The 12,077-nt window shown below is 39.0% G+C and overlaps 1 protein-coding gene across 3 annotated transcripts in view; it reads right to left on the reverse strand.

Annotated features, from left to right (window-relative positions):
* Nucleotides 1-1,768: 1,768 nt before the first annotated feature.
* The window catches only part of LOC146521314 (uncharacterized), an 87,447-nt gene continuing 77,138 nt past the window's right edge, over nt 1,769-12,077 (reverse strand). Inside the window, exons 3-4 of one of the 3 annotated variants that reach the window (XR_014873314.1) lie at nt 8,863-11,536; nt 1,769-4,593 (exon numbers count right to left, since the gene is read on the reverse strand). Coding sequence is in view for 2 of the 3 variants with exons in the window: in XM_085154979.1 (XP_085011105.1) it covers nt 9,812-11,536; nt 11,985-12,002 (1,743 nt within the window). In the remaining variant the exon portion in view is untranslated. Of the gene's footprint in view, nt 4,594-6,991; nt 11,537-11,984; nt 12,072-12,077 lie in introns of those variants that run through there. The other 2 variants (XM_085154979.1, XM_085154980.1) reach the window with 2 other exon arrangements.

The following is a 12,077-nucleotide window of genomic DNA, read 5'->3' on the forward strand; positions in this document are numbered from 1 at the left end:
AGGCGCTTGTGTCCAGCTTCACAAAACAGGTGGCTTGTGAAAGACCCCCAGGAGAAGGAGAGGTCCCAGACGCGAGAGTGGTGTGGCTGAAGGTCATCAAACGCAAGTGGAAGGAACCTCGTTGGACTGGCCCGTATGAGGTGTCTGCCCGGACGGCTAAAGCGGTTCAACTGAAAGGGAAAGGCGACAACTAAAGAAATATAGTAAAAAACAAAAATATGTAGCGTGCCCATGGATCACAAAAGGATTACAAAATGCATGTAAAAAGAAAAATACCTTATATAGAGAATTTATAACAAATGAAGTACAGAAGCTGAAAATAAATACAAGAAATATAAAAATTAATTAACTAGTATTTTGAGGTCATGTAAAAAGGAATATTATGAGAAATTATTAAATATGAATAAAAATAATATTAAAGGGATTTGGAAAACATTAAATACCATCATTAAAAATGGTTCTAGGCAGTCAAATTATCCTTCGTATTTCGTTAACAATGATAGAAATATTAGTAACATGAGTGATGTGGTTAATGAGTTCAATAAATTCTTTCTAAGTGTTGGGCCAGATTTGGCTGATACAATTCCTGATATAACAGATTCTGCAGAGAAAGAAACTAAACTCATTGACTGTAATCCTCATTCAATGTTTTTAACGGTGGTAGAAGAAAAGGAAATCATTGATATTGTTGGGAAATCACAAACAAAAAATTCTACAGACTCTGATGACATTGACATGGAAATCTTTAAGAAAGTGATCAATGGCATCTCCAAACCCTTAACACACATTTGCAATTTGTCTCTACAAACTGGTGCATTCCCAGCACAAATGAAAACAGCTAAAGTAATACCACTGTTTAAAAATTGAGATAGACACCAATTCACAAATTACAGGCCTATTTCTCTACTTTCACAATTTTCAAAAATACTGGAAAAAGTTTTCATTAATAGACTTGACAAATTTATAGATAAACACAAAATAATAATGGACAGTCAGTATGGTTTCAGACCAAATAGATCAACATCTATGGCATTAATGGAACTAATTGAAAATATCACCAACAATATAGATCAAAGACAATGCACAGTTAGTGTTTTCATTGATCTAAAAAAAGCTTTTGACACAATTAACCATGAAATATTACTTCATAAACTGGAGTACTATGGTATTAGAGGAGTGGTGCTAGAGTGGGTCAGAAGTTATTTGAGAGACAGGCAACAATTTGTGAAGATTGGTGAATATCAATCAGAGTGCCTGGACATTGTTTGCGGAGTTCCACAGGGGTCAGTATTGGGACCAAAGCTGTTTATCCTCTATATCAATGATATATGTAAAACATCTGATATATTGCAGTTTATTTTATTTGCAGATGATACAGATATTTTTTGTGCTGGAGAGAATTCACAGCAGCTTTTGGAAATTGTCACACAAGAAATGTTTAAACTAAAAACATGATTTGATAGAAACAAGTTATCACTAAATTTGAAAAAAAAACTACATTTATGTTATTTGGAAATTGTAAAAAAGATGCCGGAGCGAAATTGTTAAACAATGTTGAAGTAGAGCAAGTTTCTGAAACAAAATTTCTGGGTGTGATAATAGATAACAAAATCTGCTGGAAACCTCACATAAAGCATATACAAGCTAAACTGTCAAGAAGCATCTCTGTACTGAGTAAAGTTAAACATTTTTTGCCTTCCAAATCACTCCGGGTACTTTACTGTTCACTTATATTGCCATATTTAGAATACTGTGTGGAAATCTGGGGAAATACATACAAAACTTCACTTCAACCACTATGTAAAACTCAGAAAAAAGCAATCAGGATTATTACTAAAGCAGGATTTAGAGACCACACTAACATCATGTTCTTGAAATTAAAAATTCTGAAGTTTATGGATCTTATAAAATATAAAACTGCAAAAATTATGTACAAAGCCAGATACAATATGTTACCAGGAAATGTACAGAGGATGTTTTTTGACAGAGACGGGGACTATGCATTGAGGGGAAAATTAAATCTGAAGACTCTTAAAGCACAGACACAGGTTAAAACCTTTTGTGTTACTATTTGTGGGGTAAAACTGTGGAACAGTTTTACTGTGGACCTACAGCAATGTTCAAGCATTAGTCAGTTTATAAAGATGTTTCGAAAACTGATTTTGGAAGAATATGAAACTGATAAAGTTGATCACCCATTGTATATATAACTATGCTAAATTGTATCTAAATTATATCTATCACTGTAGCTATGTTTATACATGTTCTCCTTGTTTATTGTGTGGGGTAAGTTATGATGGGAATTAGGTGAATAGTGGGATTCAATAGAATGTTGAGCATGGGGTAGGGATTAATAAGTATGTTATACTTCTTCCTACTCCATTTCAGACCTAATAATTGTCATTTCATGTAATTTAGACTCTGTTTTATTTTTTTATTTTTTTTATTTTCTTTGTTTTATCTGAGCACATACGTGTGTGTATTTACACAGAGTAAATGCAAGTATGTGTACTTGTGTATATATTGTTTTTTTTGTATATGTCTGAAATAAATAAAGATACAATACAATACAATACAACTGGTATCACTGGTCACAGTGTGCACCGGCACACAACAGCTGGGTGGAAAAAATTGCATCTCCACCCATCACAGGTGAAAAACAGAGGCAGAATAAACCCTCACACCTGTGCAACGGGCCGACCGGTAGTCTACCTGGGAGGCCGAAGAAAGAAGAGAAATGTAAGGAGAAAAACCTCAGGAAAGCAAAGAATCACAGGCCCAGAGTTAATTCATATACATGGACGATTGCCTGACACGTTCCGTCGACTACAGAAACGTGTAGGCAAAGCGCGCCAGGCATTCACTCAGAGTTTATTATATACTGTCTTATCTTACATAACACTCATGGGTGGAGTACAAGTTAAGAGAAAAACAACTTCTTATCTGGTGATTGCATACGAGGCTGCACAGGATGCAGCCTTGCAAGACAAAGAGGAACAAGTTGATTAACGATCTTGTGATGGGTTGAAACAGTACATGTGGGTGTAATTGAAATTTGAGCAACTTCCTCATGTGGTTACTTTGTTCCAGTTAAAGGATTGCAGGCACGCTATGTACAGGCATTACTGTGCAATTTAAATAAGCTAAACATAAAGGTAATAAGGTAAAATCTTTTCACAAGCAGCCTAGGAGGAAGTCACCGCGCCAGCAGAAAGGAGCGGTATCAAATTGAATATTTGCCACAAAGACTTTAACAAGAAGAGCTTTGAACTTGTATGTAAAAAAAAAAAAAAAGAAAGAAAGAAAAAAATAATAATTCACATAACACAATGCCATCACAACAATCAGAAACCTGTGATGAGAGAGAAGTTTCAAAAACTATTAAAATGTTACTTCGTTTGATGTTGACTGTGTTATTAATCACCTCTATATGTTTTTTGATTTATTTGTTGCAGACCGGCCCACGCAGACTGTCTGAGCACGGAGGCCATCCCAGCCCAGCGCCTTTCGATATACCACTCAGTGAAATCAAGCCGCGGGTGAGAATGAAGCGCGAAATCTCTGGTAAAACGGATGAGTGTCTCAGCACTTATGGTGGATTAGAATTAGATTATGTTAACGGCTCCACAACCTCTTTTACGTTTGATCTGTGTGATTTTTTTAACTGTAAGGGCGCAAGCAGTACCTGGAGGGGATATAATGTGTGGATCTGCTGGGACTACTCAGTGAGTACACACTGCAAAAGGGGAAATCGGCCTTATGACGGGTGGTGTAGGAATTGGAATCAGGTAAAGGGTTACACTGGGGAAAATTGGGAACCGTCAGAACTAGGACCAGGAAATGAGCTTAAACGTCAAAGGGATTACAGTCCATCTAAAAATCTGTTGACTTTGTCATTGGGGAATTAGCAGCGGGAAAAACCTGTATAATAATGTGGGATAATTTGGGAGAAATTGATCCAAGTTGGTGTTCTGTTACACACCTGGGGAGGACCACAAATAATGTAAGTGATGCAACTACACTAATTGGAACCTGGGCCAGGAGCGGGCTGTATTATTATTGCGGCCACAAGACTCTTTTGGTTCGTGTTCCTCTGGGAAGCGTGGGGACGTGCGCGATGGTGAGACTAGGAGCGCCACTTATGCTAATTGGAAATCAGGTAAAAGCGATCCCACAGCGCAACACACGCACATTGGCAGCCAGACGCAAGAGACACATTTTGGTAAAAAGACAAATTGATGGAACACATGTTTATGACCCTAGAATGAATTCACCAACCTGGATCGACTCCATTGGAGTGCCCAGGGGGGTTCCAAATGAATATAAACTTGCTGATCAAATAGCAGCCGGCTTTGAAAATCTTCCAATAATCTCTGCTTTCTTTCCAGTGACCCCAAACAAGAACGTAGACAGGATAAATTATGTTCATTATAATGTGCTGAGACTCTCTAACCTGACCAGAGACGGGATGGAGGGGTTAGCAGAGCAGGTGGGTCCGACCTCATTAATGGGTGTGCAAAATAGGATGGCCCTTGATATGCTATTAGCAGAAAAAGGGGGCGTCTGTGCCATGTTTGGAGATCAGTGCTGCACCTTCATTCCAAATAACACCGCTCCAGATGGCTCAGTGACTCGGGCTCTCGAGGGCCTAAAGAGCCTGTCTGAAACTATGCATGATCACTCAGGAGTTGACAATCTGCTGGAGGGCTGGATGACCTCGGTGTTCGGATGGTGGAAAGGGCTTGTGCTTTCGGTCATGCTTTCTTTATCTGTTTTGGTGGGTATTTTTGTTACCTGTGGATGTTGTCTCATTCCTTGTGCCAGAGCATTGTTAGAAAAAGTGATTACAAGGGCAGTGGACCCTAGAGTTGTGACTCTGATGTCCATGATGCCACTAATGCATGTAGAACTGGCTGTATAGGTCAAGGAGTGACACAACATTCGGTGTGGTGACCTCTGGATTCTCCTAGAGGTCAACAGAGGGAATTGTCGGGTGAGAAGGGGGTGTTTTATTTTTATTTTAGCATCAGCATCAATATTATATCAGAATCATTTAACAAGCATTGCATTAAACATTGATTGAAGCTATTGACATTACATTAACATTTGTATTACAGTGATTGCTATAACCTGGTGTTAATCTTCTACTTACAGGTGTCAGAATAATCATATTATCTCTCATTGCAGGTGTAAACATGATCACCTTATACACATTGCAGTTTGTTGCTCATTATAGAGTTGTGCCCGAGTTAATAAAGGTCAAAAACTTCAGTCGGCGTTATGACTGGCTGATCCATGGTGTGGGATGACTTTGGGCCCAAGAGGTTGCACGCGCTTACATAACACTGATATCATGTGATTCTTTGTGATTTTTTATCTAGTTATATCTTTTCATTAAGTTTTTAAGTAGTGGTAGTTAATTAAACCAACATTCATTTAATATTGCATGCCTGATTCAGCGTATTATACACAGGTCAACTTGATAATTTGCAAAAACCTTGCAGCTGTAATGTTGTGTCTCCATAAGGGACAGTTGGCTCTAAGGAGATGAGTGGGAGCCAGTGTCTGTCCTCGAGACGAAGAGAATGTTCCTTTGCTGTGTCTAAAGTTGTCAATATTGACTGTATTGTACCACCTGTACGCATGAGGGGGCGTTCTAATACCCTGATTTTCATAAAACAATGGTTGTGTGGTTTCTGAAGCGAGATTTGATGCTGTCTGCTGTATGGTGTCCACCTCCCACGCGTGTGTTCATTAAATCATCGTTTGACTTGACCAGGCCGGACTGTGCATGGGGGATGAAATACAGAAAGAGAGCGAGAGAAAGAGACAGAAGAAGAGAAAGAGCTGTGCATGAAGTGTGATTTTATTGTTGTGGAAGCAAAACAGCAAAAGTAAGAGGAAATTCATCACGATGTTTATGTGAAGGGTTGGATCTTCTTTAGCTGCTGGTTTAGTCAATATTGTTTGGAGAGAGATAAAACCTGCAGCTTCAGAATCTAGTGGAAAAAGGGCGTGAACACAAAGCACGGACCCACCGAAACATCAGCAAGCTGTCGGCTTTCAGCCCCGACCGTGTCCGTGCTGTCGGGAGAGAAAGGCGACATCTCGCTGATTCTGATCCGTCGGTGGATCCACGCTTTGTGTTTACGTCTTTGTGCAGAATCGTGTTCCTGCTCTCATTTACTATCTCAGCTGTTTGGTTGTTGTTATTTGTTGAAATTTTGTGAAGTTTAACCTGAAATTCTGGCATTTTGGGAAAAATAAATTTATATTAAAAAATCAATTCAGGATTTTAATGAATCAATATCACATTATCCAAGCTAGAACCGATTTTAATCGATAAATCGATAATCAAAACCCACCCCTATACATAACTTTCTTGACATGTAGCCAACAGTAATGTTTTAACATTCTTCGCAGATATATAAGTGATCTAACTTTTAATACTTGCTTTTAAAAGTTTATTCTTTGGCCACCACGCTTCAGCCATCTGCTGTTTTTTTTTTTAAATAGCCACAGCCACCACTGCACTATGAATTCTGGCCTATGTTGTGACATAATCAGCCTTCAAATGGGGCCTCGAAGGATGCAGACGAAGTATAGATAGATAGTATAAGTGTAGATACTTACATGAAAACAAACATAATAACTTCATAATGTCACTGGGTTTAAACTAAAGGAGTGTTCACAAGAAATCATCAGTATTAAACTGTGACAATAAAAAATGTTGATTAAAGTAATCAAGAATGGGATGAGTTTGATGTGAATCTTTGGTAATGCATGGGGGAAGCTCTGTGCCAATTTTATCAACAACTAAGGATTTTATCCTTTTCTGGATGCAATACCTTGGCCTCCATTAACACTATATGGAATCTTAGAATCATTTTGACCAGGATTTCTCCTTTAATGGAAATATTAAGCAAATATTGAAGACTGTTTTCTTCCATTGCTGCAATATTTTTAAAATCAGAAATATCCTGTTCCAGAGTGATGCTGAAAAACTCGTTCATGCATTTATTATTTCTTGTTGGGGATATTGTAATTCATTATTATCAGGATGTTCTTCTTTGCGTTGGGACACAGGCAGGATGCGATGGCTGCTGTTTTATCTATGTGTGGATGCACATGCCCAGCTCCCAAATTGTACCCAAATACTGTACGTCCCTCCATCCAACCACACACTTTCGGGACTGTGACCACCCACTGCACATGCTCCACCGAGGTATCACTGTGAATGACAACATCATCCAGGTAGCAAACAGCATATGCAGTGTGAGGACGCAGCTATCGCTACAGGAGGTGCTGAAAAATGCCCGAGGCTACAAACAAGCCTAACAGAAGTGTGACGAATGGTACGAACCATACAGAGTAGAGAAGGCTGGTTTTGTCTTTGGCCTCTGCAGACAAGGGAATCTGCCAGTAGGCGTTAGTTAAATCCAGCATCATAAAAACAAGCAGTGCTTATACAGTCAGGTCAACCCGGGGCATGGGATAAGCATCAAACCATGAGACCTTCACTTTGTGACAATCATCACAGAACCGTATAAAACCCTGCACTCCCTTCTTAATTACCTGGAAGCACCTTAAAGACAACCGGCCCCTCTCAACAGCTGGAACAAATCATCTGGCAAACAGATAAGCATAGGAGACCAAACACTGAGGAACAAATCCTCATTTCATCCTGAGATAACAGCATTTTCACCATTTCAGCCAATTCCTTTTGCACAATTGGTCTCTTGTGCTTAGGCAACCTGTAGGGCCATGAACACACTTTCCAGGCTGCGTTTCAAATTGGTGCTGCATAAGAGTCTTGCAGATGGTCGGGGGATGAACACATCTGCAAACTACTGTTGCAATGCAGGAACATCTGCTTTATTGGAATGTGTGAGATGCTAATCACAAAGCATCTTAAACACACTCTGTGAAAACTTCATGCCCACATCTTGTTTTTAAGAAAAATCAAACATCTTTTCCTTAAGATCATTTCAGAGTTTTTAATGAGCTGCATGAACCATGCCGAGAGCAGCCAAGTCTCCTCCTCTGATAAACTTCCACATGTACCACTAAAAACATTTAAATTAGTTTGAATTGGAAATCATGGCTCAAACTACTTGCTGTGAGACCATTTCTTTATTTTTCACACCAAACTGTTTAAAAAGATAAACTTTACACAGAGTTCATCAAATATAACTAATGCTTTAACATTATCAGGATTTCATAATACAGACTTCAAATCAAAAGGAAAACAGCTGCAGAACATGTGGATCAAAATGAATTCATTAAAAAACAACATGTGGACTTCAAGGATACAGTAAATACACTAAAGTGAAAGGAGGAGCCAAAAATTTGAAGGAGTTTGAATTAAGTAAAAGTAGTCACCTGTGATCTTTAAAATGGTCCTGATGTGTGCTGCTGTTTTTAACTTTCAACATTTCTTTGCTGCCACTGTGATAACGAATGCCTAATTAAATAAATGTTACACTGACTCACTGCTTCATCTTCTGGCTTGAGTTTCTTTTTTCTGGACATAAAGTCACAGCAGGTGTTGTTTCAAAGCTGGTGGACAGATTTAGTTCATTTTGGAGGTTTTAAGAGCAACTGATGTGAAAATATTTGTAGTTTTGGGAGAAAATGATTTAAGAGAAGATTTTACAACAGCAAAAGATTAAATATGAATGAAGGATTGAAATTTAACTTAGGTAACACATAAAATGAATACAACTACTAAACACTACTGTGTCCTAAGGGAACAAAGATTAAAATGTAACAGGGATAACATTTTAGAGAATTAAAATCCCTCAAAGGAAAAAAACATAAACTTGATATACATATCTATACATGCAGCTTCCTAAATGTAACATTCAGGATTATTCACTGCAACTCCAGAAATCAGAGCTACCTCATCAGATCCAAGTGTGACATTAGCTGACACTCTTTACAGGAGATTCCATCTGAACTCTGTGGAGCCTGATCTCAAGGTTTTTAAGTCTGACCCTGAAATCAGAAGAGGATCTTTCTCTCTCTTCAGATTCATTGTGATCCAGTGATTTCAGTCCTGCATGATCAGGCATGATGTTTGCACAGAGCAGATAATGAAGTGAATGTTTTTGCACATTGGTAACAGTGAAACAGTTTATTTACAGCGTGGGATTGTTTGTGTTCGGCGTATGAACTGAGATTCCTGAAGCTCGTGTCACACTGGTCACAGCTGAAGTTCACTTCCATGTGCGTACGTTCATATTTGTTACGATGACCTGATTGTGAGAAGCTTTTTTCACAGTGTCTGCACTTGTATGGTGTCTCTCCTGTGTGGATTTGCTTATGCTTTTTCTTTAAGCTAACGTGCAGTGGTGAAGGATGACCCACACTAGTCACAGATGTGCTTTTTCACCCCACTGTGGTAGAGTTCATGTATTTTTAATGTACTTGGTGTGTGGAAGCCTCTCCCACATTCTTTGCAGTAGTTCATTTCGTCTCCAGTGTGTCTACGTTGATGTGGTTTTAGGTCCCGTTGATGATTGGAAGTTTTTCTACAAAGGTCACAGAGAAACTCTTTCCCACCACCACAGTGACAACAGGGTTGAGAAATGGATCTATCTGCGTCGCTCTGCTTTTTTATTTTTATCCTGAATGTCGCCTGAAACAAAGAGCATCTCTGCCAACGTCCAATTACGTTTTACTGTTTATATTATAACACTCAGCTTACTGGGCGAAAACGACAACAGTTCATTCAGTATAACTCCATAAGTTTACTGATGAGACTTGTTCCAAACAATCAGGTTAAAGGATAAAAGGATAAATACATACTTCACAGTAACTGCACTTGTAGAGATTTAAAAATCTTCTCATACAAGTCACTTTTGTAAGGTCTCTCCTCAGTGTGGCTAAACATGTGTTGTTGTAACTGTGCATCTGTTGTAAACAGTTTCCCACACTGATCACAGCAGTAAACACCATTTCCAGTGTGAATCCGTAGGTGAATATTTCGGTCGTGTTTTTCACTGAAACTTTTTCCACAAAAGTTGCAGCTGTAGGCCTTAATTCCAGAGTGGGTAACTAGATGCTTCTTTAAGTTTCGAGTTTGAGCAAAAGCTTTACCACACAAGTCACAGTAGTGTGCTTTAACTACACTGTGGATGAGTTGGTGTTTTTTTAAGCCCTCACGATACGTAAAAGACTTTCCACACAAGTCACAGCTGTAAGGTTTAACTCCACTGTGGATGAGTTGGTGAGTTTTTAAGTTTTCAGCCTGGGTAAAAGATTTCCCACAGTCATCACAGCTGTAAGGTTTAATTCCACTGTGGATGCGTTGGTGTTTTTTTAAACCTCCAGACTCGGTAAAAGACTTTCCACACAAGTCACAGCTGTAAGGTTTAACTCCACTGTGGATGAGTTGGTGTTTTTTTAAACCTCCAGACTCGGTAAAAGACTTTCCACACAAGTCACAGCTGTAAGGTTTAACTCCACTGTGGATGCGTTGGTGTATTTTTAAGCTTTGAGCATGAGTAAAAGACTTTCCACACAACTCACAGCTGTACGGTTTAACTCCACTGTGGATGCGTTGGTGTTTTTTTAAACCTCCAGACTGGGTAAAAGACTTTCCACACAAGTCACAGCTGTAAGGTTTAACTCCACTGTGGATGCGTTGGTGGTTTTTTAAACCTCCAGACGCGGTAAAAGACATTCCACACAAGTCACAGCTGTAAGGTTTAACTCCACTGTGGATGAGTTGGTGTATTTTTAAGCTTTGAGCATAGGTAAAAGACTTTCCACACAATTCACAGCTGTACGGTTTAACTCCACTGTGGATGCGTTGGTGTCTTTTTAAACCTCCAGACTCGGTAAAAGACTTTCCACATAAATCACAGCTGTAAGGTTTAACTCCACTGTGGATTAATTGGTGTTTTTTTAAGTCTCCACCCCGGGTAAAATTCTTCCCACACTCATCACAGCTGTAACGTTTAAATCCACTGTGGATGCATTGGTGTCTTTTTAAGCCTCCAACCTGAGTAAAAGACTTTCCACACAAGTCGCAGCTGTAAGGTTTAAATCCCCTGTGGATGAGTTGGTGTATTTTTAAGTTTTCAGCCTGGGTAAAAGACTTTCCACACTCATCACAGCTGTAAGGTTTAAATACACTGTGGATTAATTGGTGTTTTTTTAAGTGTCCAGATTCTGTAAAATCCTTTCCACACTCATCACAGCTGTAAGGTTTAAATCCACTGTGGACGAGTTGGTGTCTTTTTAAGTGTCCAGACTGGGTAAAAGACTTCCCACACTCATCACAGCTGTACGCTTTAACTCCACTGTGGATGAGTTGGTGTCTTTTTAAGCTTCCAAACTGGGTAAAATCCTTCCCACACTCATCACAGCTGACCGCTTTAACTACACTGTGGATGAGTTGGTGTAATTTTAAGCTTCCAGACTGGGTAAAATCCTTCCCACACTCATCACAGCTGTAGGTTTTCTCTCCCTTTCTTCTGTGAGGTTTATCGGCCTCCTGAGAGCGCTGACTTCTTGCTCCATGTTGGTCCTGCAGTGACAGAGATACAAACAGAAATAGTGAGTGAAATGCAGTCGTGGAACAAACTGTAACTCCCTCTATTAGTGGAATCAAATATGTCAACAAACACATTGTAGGTGTGTTACCATCACCTTCTGGTCATAGTATCACATTTCAATGATGTGCTACAATGACAGTCGTAATGAAAAATACATATTGAAGAAATATTGATAAGTGGAGAAAATATTTTACTCATAAAAAATTGTGAGTTCAATTTTTGATATTGTTGTTTCAATGTGTGCCGATAAAAAATTGTGTTTGTATCTTCTTGTAACATCTGAGTTTTTTGTTTGTGAATGTAGATTCTGTGTATATGGAGGAGGGATGGAAAAGACAAAGCTGCTGTTAACACGTTTTTAAAAACCAACAAGCTGTGCACACAGTTTCAATAACAGTGTAACTGTGATGTTTTTCTTACCTTTTGTGTTGAAGTCATTTTTTCCTCAGTCCAAATGGCTGAAATTGTTCCTCTGTTGCTCCACCAGACTCTTCTCCTGGTACTCAGCTGGGA

Source organism: Neolamprologus multifasciatus, chromosome 3, assembly GCF_963576455.1.
Source record: "Neolamprologus multifasciatus chromosome 3, fNeoMul1.2, whole genome shotgun sequence".
NCBI classification, from domain to species: domain Eukaryota; kingdom Metazoa; phylum Chordata; class Actinopteri; order Cichliformes; family Cichlidae; genus Neolamprologus; species Neolamprologus multifasciatus.